Source organism: Schistocerca nitens, chromosome 1 (assembly GCF_023898315.1).
Source record: "Schistocerca nitens isolate TAMUIC-IGC-003100 chromosome 1, iqSchNite1.1, whole genome shotgun sequence".
Classification (NCBI taxonomy): domain Eukaryota; kingdom Metazoa; phylum Arthropoda; class Insecta; order Orthoptera; family Acrididae; genus Schistocerca; species Schistocerca nitens.
Window position 1 is genome coordinate 894,332,730 of NC_064614.1, and position 23,578 is coordinate 894,356,307.

At 41.7% G+C, this 23,578-nt stretch overlaps 1 protein-coding gene across 2 annotated transcripts in view; it reads left to right on the forward strand.

Moving 5' to 3' along the window:
- Positions 1 to 23,578, forward strand: part of LOC126192086 (mucin-5AC) — a 623,139-nt gene that overhangs the window by 464,233 nt on the left and 135,328 nt on the right. For both annotated transcript variants that reach the window (XM_049932578.1, XM_049932577.1), the window contains exon 3: positions 11,255 to 11,408. In XM_049932578.1, the coding sequence (XP_049788535.1) occupies positions 11,255 to 11,408 (154 nt within the window). The remainder of the gene's footprint in view (positions 1 to 11,254; positions 11,409 to 23,578) is intronic.

A 23,578-nucleotide genomic window follows, 5' to 3' on the forward strand; every position in this document is an offset into this window, starting at 1 on the left:
GCCTGTGCAAAACAGTTCCAAAAGTTCCTAAAATGCTAGGATATTAGCTTGAACACTTAGTGTACCATAAACGCAGAGGTCCACTATTTATAAGAACAGAGAAATAGGAATTACCTCTTTTTTCATTTAGAAGAGTTTCTGTTCTTCCAGAGTCGACAAAGGACGTGAAAGATCAGTTGAATGGAATGATAGCGCCTTGAAGACCGGCTTTAAAATGAATACCAACAAAGGTATGGAACGTAGACGAATCAGTTGAGACTGGGGCAATCAGATTGTGTAATGAGACATTAAAAATAGTGGATGAGATTTGATATCTGGACAGCAAATTAACTGATGATGCAAAAGTAGACAGTTATATAATGCCGAATGCCAAGAGCAAGAAAAACCTTTCTGAAGAAGAAAAAAAGGGGGAGGGGAGTAATTTTGGCAACGCATAATAGAAATTGTAAGTGTACGGAAGTGATTCCTGATGGTATGTTTGTCGAGTGTAGCCATGTACGAGAGTTAAATCTGGACGATAAACAGTTTATACAAGAAAAGAATAGACGATTTTGGTATATGTGATTACAGAGGAATGCTGAAGATTGAATGGGTGGATCGAAGAACTATTGAAGTATTGAATCGAAAAAAGAAAGTTGTGCCACACTTTGACTAAAAGAAGGGTTCGGTTCACAGTACATATTCTGAGGCATCAGGGGACCGTCAGTTTTGCAGTGGACGTCAGTGTGCAGAATAGAGATCATAGAACGAGACCAAAGCATGTTCAAACGGATGTAGGTTGCAGTAGTTCGGTAGAAATGAAGGGGCTTGCATAGCATAGAGTAGCGTTGACAGCTGCGTCAACCTGTCTTCAGACTTAATGAAAAAATGCTATTTTTTTATTGGACAAATTATTGTACAAACGTCATAATTGTTTATAAGAAAATGCATCAGTAGCTATGGGTGGCTTAGTGGGAAACAGCAACACTACGAAATGAAAATTTCGTTCCCCAACCAGTCCCAGAGATTTTCTGTGACTTATTATTTCCGGCAATGACTTGTTAATGTGGAAATTGTTGACTTGCAACTTTGTTGAGAGACATCATTAAACTTTAGGTCCCCCTATAACTGCCTGACAAAGTCATCTCGAAGGCAGGAAGCAAGAATACATCACCTCCAGTAGATCTAATAAAGAACTGTGCTATTCCAATCTATCACCGTGCTTGGGACAGCTTAACTTTAATTAGTTTCGAGTGGAGGCCCATTGATTTTTCAAATGGCTGAACATTGTCCAGAGGAGATGTTATGTGCCACCTCAGTGTCGTCTTTGAATTACTTGTGCATGTAAAAAGTATTACATAAATACATTGAAATTCTTTCTATGCACTTAGTAAACCTGCTGGAATAACCTTTTCTTGCGATGTCCGAGGGGCGTTCAATAAGCAGTACAACTCTTTTTTTCTCTATGCTAATTTCCCTTGAAAAAATGCGGAATTTATTGTAGGACTTCGTGGAATATTCTCGCTTCAGCCCCATAGTTTCAAGTTGGTGGTGGCGATATACGTAGCTTTCAAAATGGCGTCTTTAGCGGAGGTGCGTTCCAAGCAGAGAGCTGTAGTTGAGTTTCTTTTGACGGAAAACCAGAGTATCGGAGATATTCATAGGCACTTGCAGAATGTCTACCTGGCAGTGAACAAAAGCACGAGGAATCGTTGAACGATGCATCTGTCGTCATCGCAGTAAGGTCGCGCAAACCAGTCCGATCTTCCGCGTGCCGGCCGACCACATACAACTGTGACTGCTGCAATGTTGGAACGTGCGAACACACTCATTCGACGTGATGTAAACAAACATTTCCTTCCCTATGACAACGCAAGGCCGTAAACGAGGCTGCACACGCGAGAGGAGCTCACAAAACTTGGTAGGCCCATTCTTCCTCATCCACCCAACAGCCCGGATCTCGCACCTTCCGACTTCCATCTGTTTTGTCCAATGAAGGATCACACCGCGAGAGACAGTGACGGGGAGGTTAGTGATGCAGCAAGACACTTGTCTCCGACGTTGACTGCAGGCATACAGACCCTCCCAGTAAGGTGGCGTAAAGCCGTCGCATTGAACGGAGATTATGTTGAAAAATAGGGTTTTGAAGCCCAAAGAGTAGGGAATAATATGGCGTATTGGAATCCTGAATAAAACCAACCTGCGTTCAGAAAAAAGACCATATTGTATTACTTATTGAAAGCTTTACGTATTTATCGACGATCCCTGTAGAGGTATTGTAGGTCATTCAAACATAGCTTATACCTGCTGTTTACACATGGCAGTTTAAATTCATTATATATATGAAATTAACGAAATGTTTAAATTAGTAACGTTTTGTTACTGCCCGCTGCAGTTAATTAAGTGTGTTGTCATTTTTTTGTTTCATTTAACATCTTTGTCCTGTCTTTACAGTTCAGATTATTTGGTGCTATAAATTTTCCGTCATTACAGATATAGGGTTGACTGCAGTTTGTAATGTTTGTTGAATGTCGCAACAGTGGCTTAAGTGCAAAAAGAAGGCGTCGTTCTTCTTCCTCTTTCTAGTATACAGTGGACGCCAAACTGTTCCGTATGTGCGTTGAGCTGCCTCAGCCACGCGCTCGTCAAGATTTCTCGGCTGCCCTTGAACTGCCAGTGGCCGTAACACGGCTCTGTCGAAATGTCTAGCTCACTTCTCTGTCCCCTGTCAGAGCGTCTCTCGATGGCCGGTTTCCCGTCCTGTCCTTGTCCAGCTGGACTAGCGCTCCGTCTCTAACGGCCTCGATGTCGACGGAACGTTCTTCCATATTTATACTAATCAATAATACCAACAGACCAGAAAAAATATTTATTACTTTGAAACGGCAGAGGGACCCAGACAACATCGTTTGACATTCTGTAATTTAAGCGTATTGGAGATTACACACTTTCGTGACCATTTGTGTGTTGGTGGCAATAACAATGTATCACATGTAGGTGTGCCTGTAGTGTTGTACTCACAACTCTGCGAAAGAGAACTGGTTCATGTAATCTCCAGCCTACATTAGTTATAGATTGTCACACTGTACGGTAATCTTCCGGGGAACTGGGAGTTTCATGGTTGGTTAACTGAATTTGTGTAGTGAATGCTGTCTAGCCTTTTTCGGTTCCATTTAGTATTTCTCTTCTGTGGTGTTCTGTAGATCTTTTCTATTGCGACGACATACTGAAAACATCAAGCTAATTTGGGAATTCTGTTGGGAAATTTACGGTTTTGTCTCGGTTCATCATTTTTTCAATGCAAAAAAATATTTTTTTCTTCCTCTGACATAGTCTGTATTCGCTGATTTGTTTGTTGAACATCGTCATTTACTGGTGCTAAAACGTTCAGTCAGATAACCATTCTTTGTTTAAGTAGTTTTCCTCTACAATAGGATACACTTTTTCCATGAGTTGTTTCTATTTCTTTACCACGGTGCATAACTTATTGGTTAAGATGATTTTGCCGAAGTGCAGATCAGTGCGATATTTGTCATCTCAGAATTGTACTCTAGAACATAAGAAAATATTCTTAAAAGCTCGAGAACATTTTGGAACAGTCCCGAATTTTTCCATTGGAATAATTCATTGATGAGTAAGAGACAGAGGATACCACGGTATGATGTCGACCACTTCACACACCTGTATCTCCACAAACATAACAGCTACCACCGCACAGCCACTGCTGCGCACATTGGGAGGACCAAAGGTGGCACAAGACACAAAAACCAGGGTTGGCGCTGGGTGTATTTGGAGGTGTCGTCAATTTCACCCACAAACATGTCCTTTTTAACTCTTTCTGATGAGTCCCAACAAAAGATGTTCTTCTACTGCTCCTGAACAAAAAACGAATGCCGGAGAAATCCGGATAGCAAGGTTTACCTTGTACCAGAAGTCTGAGCAACAATCCCTCGGGAGGAGGAATGCCTTCCTCGATCAGGCGGTGTCCCAAATCTCTGCTTTCGAGCTGTCGTCTCCGCACCTTTCCCGACACCGCCAGTACGCTAGGGGCCTTCACATGTTCAGTACTTATTAACAATGCCAGTCACTCAGTATACTGAAATTTTGACATAACTGTTTACGGTGTGTTAGGCGCTTCATTTAGTAAAGCGAAAGATGTCGAAGAACGGTGAAGCGTTTGTTGCCATTTTATCAACTGTGACCGTAAAAAAGACGAGAAAACGAAAGTGTGAACGATTGAGAAAAAAGGAACGATACACCCCAGGTTAATTTCCCTGGTAAAATCCGATATCTCTTGTGGCTTATGTAAATTTATTAATGATGTCTAGGACAAAATAGAGCTTTCATCGTTAGCTAAAATAGAGAAAGAAAACATAGTGTGTTTAAAATCAGCCTGAATGGGCTTCATCATTTCTATGCTACAACTACAGTACACCTTATTTATTAACAGAACTTAACACTAATGTTGATAATGCTTCTTCAATCAAATTAATAATTTTAAGCAAAAAAATTTCCGCGGACTTAGTTGTTCTCATAGCGTTATAATATGCAATTTGCGAATAGAGCTTAGTCCACTTTCTGAATGTGGCCAATGGCTTTCAAGCAGCATTTAATAGTTCCGTTATTTTCATAATATTTTATATTTCTCTTTAACTTGTCGTTCATCTTCCTCATCTTCTATTCAAGATTCAGCTTTAATTTCACATTGAATCTAGGGTGAGCATTCCCAGAATTATTATTTATTGTGTTTGTGCCACACTTCAGCAACATTCGGCGTTCGGTGCCTTTTTCCGTAGCAATTCCACATTGCGATGGCGGTCTCCTTATTCTGTAGCCCAGACTCAAAAAGCAGCCAAAAAATTGAGTATTTCGTTATCAGGAGCTTGCGCATGAATTTCAGTCCAATCGTTACTTATGCCCTCTGTGTTTACCAATGCGAGCGCTGCATACAAGCTGACGTGAAGTCTTATAAATCTTTGCTCTGACGGTACTCCTCAGTTAGACCGAAATCTTGAATTTTCCTCCATAAACTGTACTTCGTATAGAAATAACATCCGCTTACTTCACTTGTGGGGGAACACGACGAAATATCATTCACTTCTCTTGGACACCACTGAGGAAACGCCTGTTTAATCAGACAGAACAGGTGAACATAGGGGTATCTCTTCTTATTAGAGAAGAGAGCACGACGTATACTACATGAGGAATGTTAGTTTCGTCAGTCGCTCCTCTAAGTGTGTACATATGGTGTAGATTTGTGTAAACTGCTTGCTGTATCACTTAGAAGTTCCATCCATAAAAAATGGGATGACCTTCCTAAGCTTCCTTTCCCTATCTTTTCACTAAAAAATGATTCTCTTCTAATCTGCTGTTTTCCAGAATAAAACTGCTGCCGTCACCATCTCTTAATAGATCTTGAAGCAGGTCGGTTTCAGAACAGTGCTCGGGCTCTTATTTGCTCCTCCACTCCTGACTACTCTGATAACGCAAGGACCTCTTCATATTTTCGGGTAAGTCATTACCGTAACAAAATGATAACCTTTATTTTGAAGTTCCCCGTTTTATCCACTCATATCTGGGATAACTGGTGAGTTTATTCTCGAGTCCGCAGAGATGTTCGGACAGGTAAAACACTGCTGCATTTTTCGAATACATCTTCCCCTTGTAATGGTAGGCGTTTTTGATTAAGGACACCCATAAAAAAACACCTTTAGATTCTCAAAATTTACGATACGCCTACAAAATCACGATACGAGTATCCAGTGTAATGAGAGTAATGGCTGCCCTTGGTCGTTGTAACAACTTCCGTACTGACAATCATATTAGGAACGTCGGAAGAAAAGCAAGCATAGGGACTTGTATTTCGACCAGTGCGACGTTCACATTGTGCTTGAGGGAGAAGGGAGAGGGAGCAAATACCATTCCCTCGGGACAGGAAAGTCCTTTCTGGGAACTGTTGTCATCCAGCGGCCGAGTGTGGGGTGAGTGGTGGGGGAGGGGGGAGGAGCAGGGGTAGGGGCACGGCGCCTATGACCTGGGAACAGGTAAATCCTTCAGTTCACCCGTTATTTCTCCGAATCTCTGGACTGTGCAAATAAAATCTGCTTCTGCACATTAGCGCTCTGAGACTGGAATTTGTATTTGTTCACTCAGGAATGCTTTCATGCTTACTATGTTTTTTTCCGATGTAGAGAAATTACGTCACTCGTCGTAAGCTATAAAGGAAGGTGGAGGTCGGCGTCACGCTGCAGACTTGTCATGAGAAAAGCGAATTAGAACCACAGTAGAGAAACGCGTGTGCAAATTCATTGGTAACTGTTCGCAACATACCACATACAGGGTAAATACAAAGTCCGTGAAATACTTTAAGAAATCTGTTAGTTAAATGGTAAACATAACTTAACAAATGCTACAGTATATAAAAGACTAACTCTTAAAGTGTATTTTCTTTTCTTCGTGACGCCGACAAGTAAGTTTGGAAAACCGCAACAGGGAGCCACGGACAGTAGTTGATGAAAATGGCGGCGAACCACGGAGAGAAAGTATGTTGTGTGGCAGAATTTGCCAGTTGCCAGTTGGTACTGAGTGCGCAAAGAGCTTTCTGTGGAAAGTTTCACAAGACACCACCAGGTTACATCAGTGTTGTGAAATGGCACGAGAAATTCGGGGAGGATGGATCTGTTATGCGATGCAAAGTTTTCGGGCCGACCAGATGTGTCAGATCATCAGGGCAGAGGGTGGCTCACGCCACAACTTGATTCTGTCTTTAAATTCGATGACGCCCCTGTACTTTACCACAGTAGTGTACGAGATTACGTGAAAATGTGACGTTGCCATGTCGCTGGACAACCCATCCTACCGCCGTTCACCTAGTGCTACTCGAGTGGCCACCACGCTCGCCGAACTAGGTGCCTTGTGATTTTTTTTCTTGTAGCGTTAACATCGAGGATAGCGTTTGTTATGTTCCGTCTCTAACGCAGTATCTCCAAATCTTGCGACGCCGCATCTCAGCGTCTGATATCGTGGATCGGGTATGGGCAGAATTGAAGTACCGATTGCATGTATGCCGTATGATGAATTGTGCACCACACACAATGTTAGTAAATATTGTAAAAAATACTTTGAGAGTTTGTTACGTTCTTCGTGGCAATTTGTGTGATTCATCGACTTCATAATTCCCCTGCACAACTACCATGAAACACTTCTCAATGAGCACGGAATGTGGGTTCCGACATGAGGACAATTAATGTCCTCTTTCCACGCCTTTCCTGTAGTGTTTAGATTTCGAGCAGTAGCCCTTCCACATTAGTAGTAGTAGTAGTAGTAGTAGTAATAATAATAATATAACGTCTGAGACAGGAAAGAGAAATAATAATAATAATGTCCAGCGCACGATGTGGTCCCAACTTCAGCAATATCTTCAACTCCTGTCGGAGATCCAATCTGTGATCCGTTAAAGACATTTCCTCGTAACACATGTGCTATGTTCGTAGGTTACCTTCTCCTTGTGTAAAACTATTTCTTTGCATCGGTCGTATCTTTGATTTATTTGCGTTCTGTGCTCTTCGGATCTTGCATATATAAGAGAATTCTTGCGATGGTTTCTTTTATATTGCTTTTTGCATATCAAACCTCCAAGGCTTAAAGTCAAATTTCTGCCTGTCACTATTTTTCAAGAACGACTGAATTAAGCACCGCTGGTTAGATGCTGACTCAACCACGGATTTGTGCGTTGGACGTGACTAATGAAATTAATGGATTCTCATGCCACTCTAACATTTATTATTTAACAGTGATTTCTACATATGATATTCGCTCATATTACGAAGTGTGACTATACATTTAAACCATGTAACTATACCAAAATTGCAGCTGTTAGGTCATAACCCAGGTAATATCCCACTTTCTTTACACAGAAGCATTTGTTAATACTGAATTCTGCGTACGAAATTTCACTCATTGTGATTCTTTGATGACAGTTTCGAAGGGTAAAGTATATTTTTAAACGTAAATCTACACCAAAATTTGCACTTGTTAGGCCGTAACCCACCAATGTGTTTTGGCGACATTTATGTATGGACTCAGGCACACGCTATTATATCTTGTATCGTTTAAGGAAAATATGTTGGCAGCCACGGGTTTTTCTACTAGTTAATTCTGTGTATTCTTCGTCCTTTCATTCTATAGCCAGTTCAGGTTTGGGAATTTGTCGGTGCAGCTGCTCTGAAGACATTGACGATAACGGGACCACCCTAAGATGACAGCAGATAACACCAGGGGACAGAGCCATTTCGGCATTAATGGCATGACGTAACGTTAGGAGCTAACTGGCATAGCCTGTCCTCCACGGCAAACATCCGTTATCACACGTGGCATCTGGTTTGCAGGATTCTCTGTTCAGTAAGTGGGCTCAAGCTACCAGGTTGCCAATATATTTCAACAATTTTGCCGGAAAACTTTACAAAATCGCGCAAACCATACGATTGAAAGAGTTAATGAAACACTTGTTTAGGAATTGACATTTTTGTAGGAAGTAGCTACAGACTGGAATAATCTGAATGATAATTCATACTGTAGTTTGCATACGAATTTTTATTCAATAAGAAAGTGTACACATATAAAGTAGGTCTCAGAATTTGGAGGTGCCTTACGCATTGTAGCATTTTTTCTTTTTTTAAATTGTAACATGTATTCGTCTTGCATATTCAAAGATTTCAGTTATAGCCATAAGACAACTGCTTGTTTTGAAGCAATGGTGTACCTGTATACCAAAAAACGCAAATTGTTTTGGCAACCCATTTGCGGCAGAGAAAATATTTTTCTTAGTTTCGTTTTAAATTCCGAATTTTTCCTGAGATCAGGCTTATAGTAAATGTGTACAACACAGAAGAAGGAGGAGGAGGAGGAGATTATTATACCTTTGAACCAAAGTGTGTTAATTGTGTTCAGTGCTTTTACAGAACTAAAAATACCTGACTTGGTGTTGTTGTGATGGGTGCTATAGTGATATGAAGGATAAAATTAAGAAACATGAGTTAATGAAGTTCGCCTCTGTAACATTTCAGATGGGATTTAGCATAAATGAGAGCCCAAGAAACAGATTCCACCACAATAACAGCACTGAGGCGAACTAAGACCTAGATGATGATCAGATGTCCTCCTGAAGATGAAGCATCCAGCCTCGAATCGTGTTGTACAAAATTAATATATTCAGCTGTAACCAGTTAAAGTGTACCGTCTGTGGTTTCTATAGGATTCAAACAGTTTTTTTTCTGACTACAAGAGCTACTTAATTTCACTCCCTCATCCACCCACCCAGAGAGAGAGAGAGAGAGAGAGAGAGAGAGAGAGAGAGAGACGTTCGTAATTAATGACTGCAATGGGCATTTCTCCGTAATCGTCTCCATACGTTCAGTCTAGGTGGTGTTTATCACATTCACCGCCTGCGGTGACATCTCACCCATAATTGGGTAACACACGCAGAATAGAATGTGTTTCATTGTCTTGTTACTGATGAGTACGAGTATTCGATTTTGCCTTGCAGTTCCTGAGCGCAAAGATACGTATCAGTGTTGTGACTTACTAGGGTCGAAGAGCTCACTTATTTCTGTAACGCCGTATGGAGTAAATAGCTGAGTGCGTAATCTAATAAAACGTTCGTCGTTGTGTATAATGTATACGATTAGCGTGGTTGCCAAAACTAGAGACGGTAGATACACGGAGTAAATATAAGTTTTTAAAACACGGCAATGGAAACGTGAGATAAATGTAATGAAATATGCGCGCAAATGTCAAGGCCTGGCTACTATGGATTGTACTGGGCAACCAATCACAGTTCCATCGCAGCACAGGTGTGAAGAAATGAATCCCCAAAATCGTAAATGCAACAAAATACGTAGAATAACTCCTGAACCATAAAGTGTTTTTGGCTTACAATAAGATTAAAAATTTATTTAGGTTACTAGCTATACCTGTGAGATATTTATAGCAGTAAATTTTTGTTTGCCATCAGCTGTGTATATAATACTTATTTTTGACCTGTTTCGGTTAACTAAACCACTAATTCACCGGAAGAAAAATGGTAACATTTGTTACTATAAAAATGCGTATTTCATAGAATTCCACGTCTTGTCATTGTCACGCGTGGTGTACGAAAATGCCTTCTATTAGAAATGTGCAGTTTTAAGCCAACAGATGTTACAATTTTTCTTCCAGTTGATGGTTTAATTAACCGAAACGGGTGAAGAATAAATATTATATATACAGCCGCTAGCAGTACGATCCTACTACTAATGTAATATGGGAACATGTTCAGAACTTTTTCGTCGCATATTTATTATGTATATTTAATAAGAAAAATATGCGGAAAGGCCACTGTGGGTGCTTCGGGAATAAAAGAAGCGAAACGCGCATGAGAGTGCAATAAATATCGTTTCATTTGGTCGGAGAGCCACACCTTAGGCTACTACTACTACTACTACCACTACCACTGTTTTACTTGTTCGGTACTACATTTTGTGTATACGATAGGGTGTCCAGTTAGTTTTTATTAAAAAACTGGACAGTTTAAAAAATTAAGAACAGGGACAATGAAGCAAAAAAGGGTGGGGGCGGCAAAAACTGTATGGGCTAAATTTAATGAACGAAAAAGTTTTCGTACGCGTCATGCACACACGATATCAAATGACTTAACAATAACTGTTCTGCTCCACTGCCACCGTACTTTTGACTTTTATGTATTTTATCAAGAAGTGCAGTTTCATTTGAACACTGATGTGATGTTTCATCGTATTAACGTGATCTCCAATGTCAAACCTCCCACCACGTCCGAAAACAAAGTTTGATTTTCGCAACAACACTCTACAGTGTCTCCGCTGCTAGTGGTAAAAGTAACTTACTTTTTATATTGCACTTAAAATCACGCTTTCGTTTTGGCATGATGAAACTGAACGTGAATCGGTACTACCAACTACAACATTACCAGTAAATAAACAAAGTTTGTAGAGCGAGCTATACAAGAGGCCCATTCTCACGTATGTATTAGCGCAATGAACAGTAAATTGCAAATCAACATCTGGTAGCGTAAAATGCGTTAGCCAAGGGGAATCACAAAAAACCGGGACATTCGAGAGCCGCAAAAAAACTTTCTGGATTGCGAGAGAGTTTGGGGAAACAACGAGACTGCCCCGGGAGAAACGGGGCTAATAGACACCCTAGTATACGAGCAGCATCAAGAATCGGGGCGCTGATGGTTTGGCACAATTGCTTGTTGCAGCCTGAGCGAGTGCTACTTCGCGGGGAAGGGCGCGGCGCTGGTGCTGCCACCGACGGACCGCGTGCGCACTAGCAGCCGGCGCGTGAGCTCCGACATCCAGCAGCACCTGCAGTCCATGTTCTACCTGCTGCGCGCGCAGGACACGCTCAAGATGGTGAGTACGCTCTCGCTGCCGCACGCCGACCGCGGCGTCGCGGCCCGCGTCTTGGCCGCCGCGCGCCGCTCCAAGGGTCGCCCCGGGGCACCCCTCGACGTAGGCCGCACCCCGAGGATGGAAGCCCTCAAGGTAATTCTGTGCTAGCCGCCGAGCACGCTGATCGTAGGACGTCCGTGGGTAGCGGCAATACTAGATTCTACCTTTAGTAGCTTGGTGCTTCTTTTAATTTGGCATTACATGCAGCAAATGTGCACGCTGGTTAGTTGCAGGTTTTTATTTCTTTGTGTTGTTTTTAAAGGGCGCAGTGTGTTATATCCATGGAGATATTATTTTGAACTAACAGCTAGCTTGTTACCTGATGCTGAGGATTCGGCATTAAAATTGTTGATTCATCTATGATTGAGAGAGGCGGTTTTTTGGGTGTTTTATTTGTATTTACACGTTAGATAGTGATGTTAAAAATATTCCAGAGCTGTGTACAGATTGTTTCCTTGACTTTTAATTGTGTTGCCAACTGATGAGAGTGACCCGGTTCTCGAACTATCGCAGATGGAACGTGGTACCGATATGCGAAGGAATGTATCATTCTTGTCGGCGTTCAGTAGCAGAACAATGCGAGACACTGTCTAACGCATGATGTTAAGTATCTACCACCGCATATGGCAGGCATCGACCGAAACAGACGGCGAAGCTATCGTAGAAAAAGGATGTTGCTGCAGCGGAAGTCGTCTCCTGGGAAATACCCCAGAAGTTGCTTTCCGTGTTTATCAAATGTCGCTCATGTACTGCTGCCAAGAACTCTATACGTAAAATTTCTGGTTTCTTCGGTAAATTTGCTACAGTGACTTTGCATTACGTCCTGAACAGAGTGTGTCGACAGTCGCCCATCCTCTTGGTGCAACAAGGACGCTAATTGAACTGATTAGCGATTGCTAACAGAGCGTCTCGGTAGCTGGATGAAGTCGCCTCGGCTTTGCCAACTCGTCTGTCCTCGTTCTGCTTATCGTTCGATTTATTAACGTGGTTTTTACATCTCGTACAAATAGACTTACGGTCTACACAGCTCAGTGTGATACCAAAAAGCGCGATTATCCTTGCTCAGTTTCAAGTAAAGCCAAACTTGACCATGGTCCTCCTGCTGACTATTCGAAAATTCACAGGTCGTCAATTAGAACTGCCTTATCGATTAGCAGGTGAGGTTCATCTGCGAGTTGAGGAATCGGCATCTGGAAGAACTAATATCGTGACTTCCGATCTTAGGATGCTGCACTATGAGTAAGGATGAACACTTTGCTGTCAGGGCTACGTCAAAGAACTTTTCGTTCCGTTCGTGGTTACCATTAGCTCGTCTTTTCGTAGTTGAAGCTAACTCGAGAATTCTGTTATCTGTTCCGGGTAGTTGTGGAATATTTCATTGATGCTTTGAGGAACGTAACAAATTCAATATACACTTATGATCATATTATTTCTTGTTTTGTTCTCATGCCAAATACAAACATTCCGATTTCGTGTTTTCCGTGTGGATGTAAAAATCATTAAACGTTACATATCTTTGGTAATAAAAGTCCCTGTACAGCTAGAAGCTCGCGGTGGTTGTTTCAATTGTCTGTTCAGTCTAAGTTGTCTGACGATGGTCTAGAAAGTCAAAACCCAGTTCACAACAAAATATAAATAAATATTAGTGTGGAACGTTAATTCCGTGTGTTTCTGTTTTTAATAAGTGCGTTTACCATTACCTATAGCTTAAAATGCTGGTACTGGTTCATTCATGTAAAAGTCACAATGTTTGACTTCAAGAGATGAAACATCGTTCCCCGGGGATACGAACAAACTCGCAGTTTATTTACCGGAAGCAACAGGTTCCGCTTTTGGAACTGCTGCACAAGTTAAAGTATTGTAGATTTTTCTACTCCACGAACTTCAGCGCAGTCTTTGTCGACGAGAGATCTAATTTCTTCATTATTAATTTCATGAATATATTCCTGGAGACTAGAGCGATAACAACTCTGTTGCTGTTAGTATCAGTTCCAAAAGTCATGTTGCTAAATTTCAGACGTTTTTTATTTAGCACCTAGGAACCTTTGGTACTTTCCCGCCGTCTTTACTGATGTCGATATTTCCAATATTCTGCTTCAGAGCCAGTGTCACGTCTCACAGACGCCCTTATTTTTCACATTGCCTTGCAAATAAAGATGTACGCTGTATCTAAAACTTATCTCAGTAATTAGCAGTTAAGTTTGTCCTCCATGCTTGGAGGATATTCTTTAGAATTAATGGCTACTAAACATTATGTCTCCCGATAGGACGGGAAATTAAAAAAGGAAAAAGTGAATACCAGAAAGGGTTCGTGAGTGTATTGGCTTCAACAATATCACCAGGGTGGTTGACGTATTTACCTTAACGCTGACTTAGGTTTTCTTATCTATCCTTTCTGGCGAACCATGCCGTCACGGTGCGCTCTGCAGTTTTCTTGGTTGTGAAATCGTGTCGTCCGTCCAACTACTTCACCTCCGAAAAGCTGAAATTCGCTTAGTGGTGAACCAGATGGAAGATAAAGTGATCCGTCACTTGAGCTGTGAATAGTTGGAGTAGTCATTCAGTTGATGCAGCAGCATTCGGTCGGCCATCGTCGTTCACACCACTTAGCCTGAGTATCTTTGGAAATGTCTTCACTATGTAGCCACGTTTATTTTTGTACCTGGCAACGACTTTGTGCTCAGAATGCCTCTGTACGTTATCAGGCAGAGACTATATAGACTACATTTTTGCTCCTGGCATTTTCGCTAATGGTGAATGAGTGGCCCCTACGAAAGATTGTCGTTACTGCTCCATATGCACCTGAACTGCCGTAACTGTAGTCTCGTGGTTATTTCTTGATTTTAATCAAACGCGGATACTGGGAATTTGAAGAAAGTGAATCCCTGTGATGCACAACGCCTTTCTGGTGGATTCTTCGAGGAGCAGTCTTCCTGCAGAGGAGGATAGCTGGTACACAGTTACGAGAAGTCTCTCTGCCTTCTTGGTGGTTATATGGGCAAATAGTCAATGTATGTACTTCCTGTATAAGAATGTTGCTTCATTTTCACCCTTTTTGGTAATAAAATTGAAACAAAACACACATTGCTAAATGTTTAATGTATCGTGGGATTGGATACTGTTGAGGAATTCTCTATTCACGACCGTGCACTTAGCATTTCGGTTGAAGTACTCTTATGCGAATCAGTAGATGTTTCGCGTGTCGCTGCAATTCGTGCCGACTATCGAACGTCGAGTCTGAGCCGCTATTACGCAGAACAGCGATCGATAGTAATAAAGACTGCGGTAAGAAACTGGGACAACGACCGGCGGTCACACACACGGGCGCTAGGTTCATATAGATTGCTGCGTCATATAATTTCTCTAGTTGCAAAACTAACTACAGCTCTGACTGTAGTTCCTCATTGTTTGCCGATGTGTATGGGAGTAATGGACTCTTCGACTCAGAAAAACAACTTCAACATTGATTGTAATTTCAGCAAACGAGTCACGTCCTCCTGTCGATTTTAAAGTTTTTTTTCGTTCCAAAGAAAATCATCACTTCATGCTCACTGACTGTGCTACCTTTTGGGAAGAGGGATCGTGGCTGGCGCTAGTATCTGACCTGAACGTTGAATGTGGAAAATTGGAGATGGGAGTTGCATGATCTCATTGGATAACGGCATGCTTATTTCCACTCGTGAATGGGGGAGAGTGGATTGGTGATAGATTTTACACTCTTTCCAGTTCTTGCTTTAGTTGACGCTGTTTTGGTACGATTTACTTATTGATGGCGTGAAAGGAGATTTTAAATATTTCGTCTTATGCGTTCTTTTTGTTTTGTTTTTTGTTTTACTTTTTTGATTTGGTTTTGAATTGAAGGGGTAGATTATAATAACGGCATTCTCCCTCACCTGTGAGGTGAATGCCGCAGTTATAATCAGCCTCTCTGTCCCTTCAGAGCTGTTCGTCTCTGGTGCGGAGTTCCCCAGTGTATAATAACTACTATGTGAAATGTGGCTTTGCGTGACAATGATACACTTGCGAAAGACTGCACGACATGAGAGTGTACGAATCCTGTTAATATGTGCAATTTACACGCAGAAATAGCGACGCTCGCTTCGGTTCACACTTCTGAGGGACTGCACGGCACGAGAGCGTACGAATCCTGTTAATATGTGTAATTTACACACGCATAGCGACGCTCTCTGTACCGACCATAGGTAGGTATCTCTCGACTTGGTTAAAAAGACAGCGCTGCTAGTAGGCGTTCAGTTTCGTCCTTCCAACTTTATTATTCTCATTTCCAAGGTTTCTGTTTTGTTTAGATGCACATTTTATATATTTGGTTGCACCATTACGTAAACATGATGAAATAATATGGGAAATGTTGGGAGTAGCCAGACATGTTTCGTGTAGCGAACTTCTGTTGATAGTATCACTTTTTATTCCAACACACCGTCATTTTCTTTTCCTTGTTTTGCAGGAAGACAATGAACACTGTCTAAGGAAATAGGCGTGCTTTCGATATTACATTTGGCAGTTGCACAGGCGAGTTCCAGTGAAACGCGCGGGTAGAAAATTGCTCGCGAGAAGGCAATTCAAGCCAATTTGCAGATAGCGTTAGTAGAAACGAGTTAATGTGGGCTGACCGGGTCATGCAGCTGTCAACCGCAGAGCATGTGAGGGAGCCTCTTCCTTTTAACATCTTTCACTTTCTATCCCCATGGGCAGCGTAATGTTTTACTGCGAAGCGCCTGTGGCCTGAATGAGGAATTGGATGATTTCACAATAACGATCGATGTTTAAACCTATACTTCGTGTTCAGTATGGGCAACGCAGAATTGTAAACTATGCTGAGTCCGCTGCAGGTAGCAATCTATCATAGACAAAAGGTATTTATAATTTCTTTACGCCAGAATCGAAATAGATCGTTGTTCATACTATATGTGCCGCTGCATCGCATAGATATCAGACTCTCGGTTGATGATTCTTTTGCTAGTATCTTCTACGTCTTACCGCAAGGTAACACTTTGCGTGCTTCTTCATTGAAAAGTGAGGTAATAGCCGTATTTGTATTGTGTCTGCGTGTTCCATTTAATGTGAACTGTTTGTTGGTTGCACATCCTTTCTTATTTACATATCATTTTTATTTCCGATGCGCTGACAGTGTAGAGATGAAATGTGAGGCTTCAGTGTTCTCTAGATAATTAAAGGACACGGTAGCAGAAATATACGGACAGTTCTGTTTTAGTCTTTGTCCTCAGACAGTGCAGCACAAGTTACGCTCCGCAACTGTCTTACCCCGCAGTTCATGCAGAGCTGCCGTGGATGTACGCCAGGTACTCGAAAAAGCTATGAGAGCTACATTTTTTTCTACTTTTTCGTGTTCTGTGTTGTATATATGTGAAATTGTGGACTCTCACAGTGAATGGTCTGTAGGAGTGCCACATTGTAAAAGAAAAATTTAAGGTTCTGATTTTGTGATTTTTGTGTTCACGTAAAACTTATTTTTGTCAGGGACTTTATTATGGTACTGGCTCGCGTAGTATGTGCTAATCTGAAAGCCCGCAATGGAATCGCGTTTCGTTGCCTTAATAAGGCATCGCGTCTATTGGCAGCGCAGCTAGGTCAACGCGGAGCAACTGTCTGACTGTCTGCCCGTCAGTCATTCTACTCTCGACCCATGCAATGCAATGCGTGGAATCCAGGAATTGCATCCATAAAGCGCTCAATTTTCATAATGAATTTTACGGAAAGACCACATTTGCTATCTTTCGTTTTTTATGTAGTAGGTTAGATGCTTCACGGCAGTTTCACAATGCAGTTTTACTATAAACTTTGTTATGAAGAAAAAGTAGATATATTTGGAGGCGAAGGTGCAAGAGGTGGCAAGGATGTACGAATTCTGAAACTGTTTTTTAAACTAAAATTCTGAAACTGTTTAGTTTAAAAAACTATTGTCCTTGCGTAAAGTGAACACAAATTATTGGGTATGGAGCCGTTGTTATTGTAGTCTCCCAGTACTGTTCTTGTCAAACACGCGCTGCAGTTGTTTCCTGTCGACAAAAGCCGTTGCAATCGCAGATTGGTGTGGCTCTGAAGCGGAAGTTACTTTTACCACTTTTAAACGGAATTCTTTAGCGTATAGCCTAGGCGTGATCATTATCAGTACGTGGCCGGTAGTCCATTGGAAATACTTATTTTTCTTTGTTAAAATTCCATGCCAGGTTGGTTGCGGTATCCTTACAAAGCAGATATTGATTTTCCACATGTGATACAAAGGGAGCCCAAAGTGGCTTCACCCTCTGCGCACTAAAGCCTAGACGAATATGCCCACGCCACTGAAATCCAGCCTCCCAAGATACTGTAGATTCATTCCCTCATAACTTCTCTCTGTCGCATTTCATGTAATGGAGTACGGTAGCAATATTATATTCGCGGATATTCTACAGCATGAACGTCTTAATTTTCGGTCCAGTCGACTGTATTCCGTAGGACATGGTTGCATACTGCTATCGTCTTTCATTTATTATTACGATTTAATTCGTTTACCCATCTTGTAGAACAGTTGGTCATACGTTAACAGTACTGTGCTAGTACTAATAAAGTTATCCGCTGTACGTTCCAAAGCGTATATACTATGACCTTGAGAAAGGTTAACCCGTAAGATTGGGAACTTCTTAACAGACAGGATGCAGTACGTGATATTGAGAGGAGGATTTTCAGAAACACAGAAATGACTCCAGATGTGCTCCAGGAAAATGCTGTGCTTACTTAATAACGTAGTGGATCGTATTAGTTGCAGTGTCAGACTTTTCACGAGTGCCAGTTGTTTATGAGGTAGTATGAGTTAATAAATATTGTGTTAGAATCTATTCATACCTGGAGAAAAGCTCAATTTTACGCAAAGATTGGCAGCCACTAGACTAAACAACGGCGCTTTATGTAGTAAAATGTGAACTTACAAAAGATAATACTCCAGTATCTTTTGATTATAGAGTTTATGAGTCGCAGCTGCAGCCAGCCACATCATTGAAATACCTGGGATCAATAGCATGTGGAGATACGAAATGGGTCGATTTGCATAGTCTTTGATGTAAACAGAATAAACTGCAGTTTTGGTTTATTTACATGGTACTGGAAAACTATTTCGTTTGCGAAAGAGACTGCTTGCGCTCGTAGTGTAACACAGCTCAAGGAGCGGGTTGGATGTCCGGCGTTCTAAGAAGGGACGTGGGTCCTATACGAAGGAGTGTAGTGCAGACGATCACTGTTTCGTGCACCTGTTTTCATTGTATAATGTACGAATATTCTATTCTCCGACCCTCTAAAATTTCCTCTCGTAGAGACCGTGATAATAAAACAAACTATGATAGGACGTACAGAGAAATGGAAGCAATCGTTCCACCCACACTCGAACCGTTAATGGAATGCAATGAAACAGATACCACTGATACAGGAAGAGACATCAGTTAATTGTGATCCGTGGAGTGTAGAGGTGGACGCCTGGTTTGAAGAGTGTAGTTGTGGCGAAGTATGCCTACACCCGTTAGGACTCTGCTATGAAGGACATCATCAAGGTCCGACCACTGTATTGGAAACTGCATGCAACTGAGACTCGGCGCACCTCTTCCAACTAGTTATTGCAACCTCCGCAGTCGTCTCTAGGAAGACAAAATATAAGAACTGCACAAAGCATGCAGTTTATTTGAATCAGTCCTGAGAAGTCGCTACCGAGCAGTGACTGCAAATATTGGAAAGCTTCTATCACCGTCCTCCGTGATGGTTTTGTTTCGTAGTCTCACTCGTCACCGCGCTCCTAGCGATTTGCGGTGCTCGAGATAAATTTGTGCGACGCATTTTATGTAGTAGCTTAGATACTTCGATGCTGTTTCACAACGCAGTTTTACTATAGTCTATAAACTTTTTTATGAAGAAAAAGTAGATTTATTTGGAAGCGAAGATGCAAGAGGTGGCAAGGATGTATGAATTCTGAAACTGTCACAGGTATGTCCTTAAAAATACCACACGGGAAGTATTGCGTATGTAACTGGTGTTACTGTCGTCTCCCAGTACTTTTCCTGTGACATACGCAGAGTAACATCTACCGGCGGTCGCTGATCAGTTCCCAGCCGTGCTAGATACGCGTAAGTCTAAGTGTAGCCAGTCATGCTTTGATACTCCAGACTGGGTGGAATTAGTCACTACTCCAATAGCAATGGAAACTGCGCTGTACCAAATTAACTGCGCACAGGCAGACATCAAGGTCCGACCACTGTATTGGAAACTGCATGCAACTGGGACTCGGCGCACCTCTTCCAACTAGTTAATGCAACCTCCGCAGTCGTCTCTAGAAAGACAAAATATAAGAACTGCACAAATCATGCAGTTTATTTGCTTAAAATATGCCCTGGCGTGTCAGTCTCTTCAGGCATCACAACTTATTCCTAGCTAATGGCTAGTCGATGTAATAGTTGGTCCTCACCTACTGTTCATATGCGCATGCACAATACATCAACATCTCCCTTCAAAAGACGGAAATAGTGATCATAACTCCACGAACACAATTGCGAATTTATGTGATCTGCCCCTAATCGAAGAAAAAAATCATTGTGGATGACGAAGTACCCACCGTAACAACCGCAGCACGATCACGCAGCTGTGCGCCACGACTCCCGTCTTAATCCACGGATTAGTACCAACCGACTCCCAGGTGTCGCAGGCAACTCCCGATACTGTGTAAACATTAGGACCTTTCAGCTGATCACCCTTGAGCTGCAGTACTTTGTTTTCGACTCAAAAGCGGATGTTCTCGTTGGCCATTCGCTTTATTCAGGCTACCGAGCGAGGTGACGCAACGATAACAGTCTGGAACGAAAGCGGTTCAAATCCTCGTCCGGTCATCAAGTTTTACGTTTTTCACGCTTTCCATAAACCGCTTCAGGGAAACGCCGGGGTAATTTTTTTTTTTTTTTTTTTTTTAAAGGGATCCTTCCCCGTGGTTCCCTAATCCGGGCTTTTGCTCAGTCACTAATGATCTTTGTCGACAGACAAATCTACCTTCATATTTTTGCTCACTTCGGCCCGTATACGGTTCTCATATCATTTATTTCTTAATATTGTTCCTAAGAGAATAGACAATGTCACGGGAAATGTTTATGAACTTGGAACCAGCATAGTAGATTCCGACCGCAATATTCAGCATTCCTTCTGATCCTTCCCCAAAACCGACTATAGTCTACTGAATTAGAGGGAAAACCAGCCCATTAGATCCCAGGTGCAGGCGAGGGTTGATGGGTCTTACGGTGTCTTGGACTTTGTGACCTGTGACGTTCACTCGGTTTTTCCGATCGCAAATGTGCTTGCGGTGGATTTTCCAATTGTTTTAGTAAAAAGAATATCGCTTCACAGTTTATCCAAACTTAAGACTGGCTACGCACATAGTACATAGGCATGTTTAAATGGTTTTTATTTATTTTTACCTTTTTTTCTTTACTCAGCATTACTGCAGAGAATTATTAAACATTTGGTCTTTTTAATTTCTGACTTAATTTTTTGAAAAAAAAAAAAGCCCGAGATTGGAAACTTCACCACAGATGTTCAGGGACCAGAGAAGTATGATTACTTTCTCCTTTTACTTTCTGACGACACAGTTACAAAAGCATTTCACACTGCAGTTGCCGGTTTCGACCAACCTGTGGTCATCATCAGATTAAAATCACATGCTGCATTCGGTGAAAAGACGTTTCACTTCCGTCGTCAACTTAAGTATGTACTAAAATTACGTATGAACATAACTATATTTAAATTGACAAAGTAACGGGAAACTTAGGTCGCCAGTGGTAGCATGTGATTTTAGTCTGATGACCACTGGCTAGTCGAAACCCCTAACTGCACTGTGAAATGATTCTGTGATTGTGTTTTCAGCAAATAAAAGCATTTCATGGTAGCCGTAGTGACTTCTTGGGAAAAAACGGAGATAGTGAAAGAAATGAAAAACGTAACAATAAAAGCCGTCTAATGTCTGTTTCAGTAGCATTTTGTATAAAACTGACAACTTTATCATGAGTGTTCATATTTCATATCAGGATGTTCATTGCGATATCAGCTCGTTAGAATTCCGTATGTGTGGAAAATGTAATAAGTTTTTACTTGCAGTTTGCGAAATTGAAATGGAATATATACAGGATTACGGAAGAATATACGTGGATTGTTGTTCAAACTTATTTTACACTTGCAAACTTAATTGATTTAGTTTGTATAGACAATACGAAAAAATACACAAGTATTTTTAAAACATACACAAGTATTTAAAAAAAAAATACGTTTGTTATTCTGTAATCCATACTTACTACAAAAATGTGTGTGTGTGTGTGTGTGCGTGTGTGTGCGCGCGCGCGCGCGCGTTCGTTCGTTCGTTCGTTCATATGGTTCAAATGGCTCTGAGCACTATGGGACTTAACGTCTGAGGTCATCAGTCCCCTAGAACTTAGAACTACTTAAACCTAACTAACTTATGGACATCACACACATCCACGCCCAAGGCAGGATTCGAACCTGCGACCGTAGCTGTCGCGCGGTTCCAGACTGAAGCGCCTAGAACCGCTCGGGCACCAGCGGCCGGCTTCGTTCGTTCGACATCTTCTCCTCAGCCACTGACCGATTCCAACCAGACTTGATGATGATGGTTGGTTTGTGGGGCGCTCAACTGCCCGGTCGCAGCGCCCGTGCCCGTACAAAGTAACAATTTTTACACAGTCCATTTTCTTTTCACAATCTAGCCTAGTCACTCTCACAAATAATGATAATGATGGTGAGGAAAACACAAACACCAGTCCCCGGGCAGGGAATATCCCTATCCCAGCCGGGAATAGAACCCGGGACCCCGTCATCCAGAGGCAGCAACGCTAGCTCCTAGACCACGAACTGCGGACTCAACCAGACTTGGTACACATATAGCTCACTGTTGAGACAACAGTTTCTGTTGGGATAAGAACCATCTATTTATCAAAGGGGTGAGGGTGAAAAAGAAGCGCAGCATGCGACGCATGAATTCCCAGATATATTCATCCAATGTTTGAGAATGAGAGCACTTAACGACTTGCAACAAACTTTACACATAATTTCAAACCTTTGCGAATTTTTTCCCCCTGTGACAAGCCCTACAAAATGATGAAAGGAACGATGTTTATCGCTTACTACTTTTCCACTGTTCACGCAGCAGAAGTGCCACGTGAGGCGTGACATAATTTATTACTTCTTCACTACTCACTGTGTTCGCGACACATTTTACAGACAGTACGCATATGTACTGCTCAATGTAACTGAAAAATTATATCACTGTGCGACAGACCCTTAGTTCATGAGATAGGAAGTCGTAAACAGTGAGAAGCGTGAAAAACTGCCTCATTCTGTTTTTCGCAATACGTTTCGCAGACAGTATCCACATTTGCCGCTGAATATACTTACAGTCTCATATCACTGTTTGACACAAAGTTCATAAACGGTAAGATGCGTTAAAAAGTGCAGCATCGTGCATGGCTTTTAAATGTATTACTTCGTTGCTACTAACTCAATTTGCAACATATTTTGCAGACAATATTTGCACATGCCACTGAATGTAGCTACAAAATTACGTCATAGTACTACACATAGTTAAGAAGATATGACGTCATAAACATTAAGCACAAGGGCAGGCGCTGCGTTCTATGGGCGTAGTAGACACACAGCTATAAATAGATACCTCTCTGCTAGGTTTATATCTATTCCGTTACAGTTTCGCAAATTGCAATTAAGGAAGTACTATACCTCCCACACATTGTGCGTTTATAACGTGTTAATATCACAATGAAGGTCTTTACAACTGAAGCTGTTGTTGTTGTGGTCTTCAGTCCCACGACTGGTTTGATGCAGCTTTCCATGCTTCTCTATCCTGTGCAAGCCTCTTCATCTCCGAGTAACTATCGCAACCTACATTGTCTGAATCTGCATACTGTATTAATCTCTTGGTCTCCCTCTACGATTTTAATCTCCCCAAGGTTCCCTCCCCCGATGCCTCAGAATGTGACCTATCCCTTCTTCTAGTCAGGTTGTACCACAAATTTCTCTTATCTTCGGTTCTGTTCAGTACCTCCTCATTAGTTCCATGA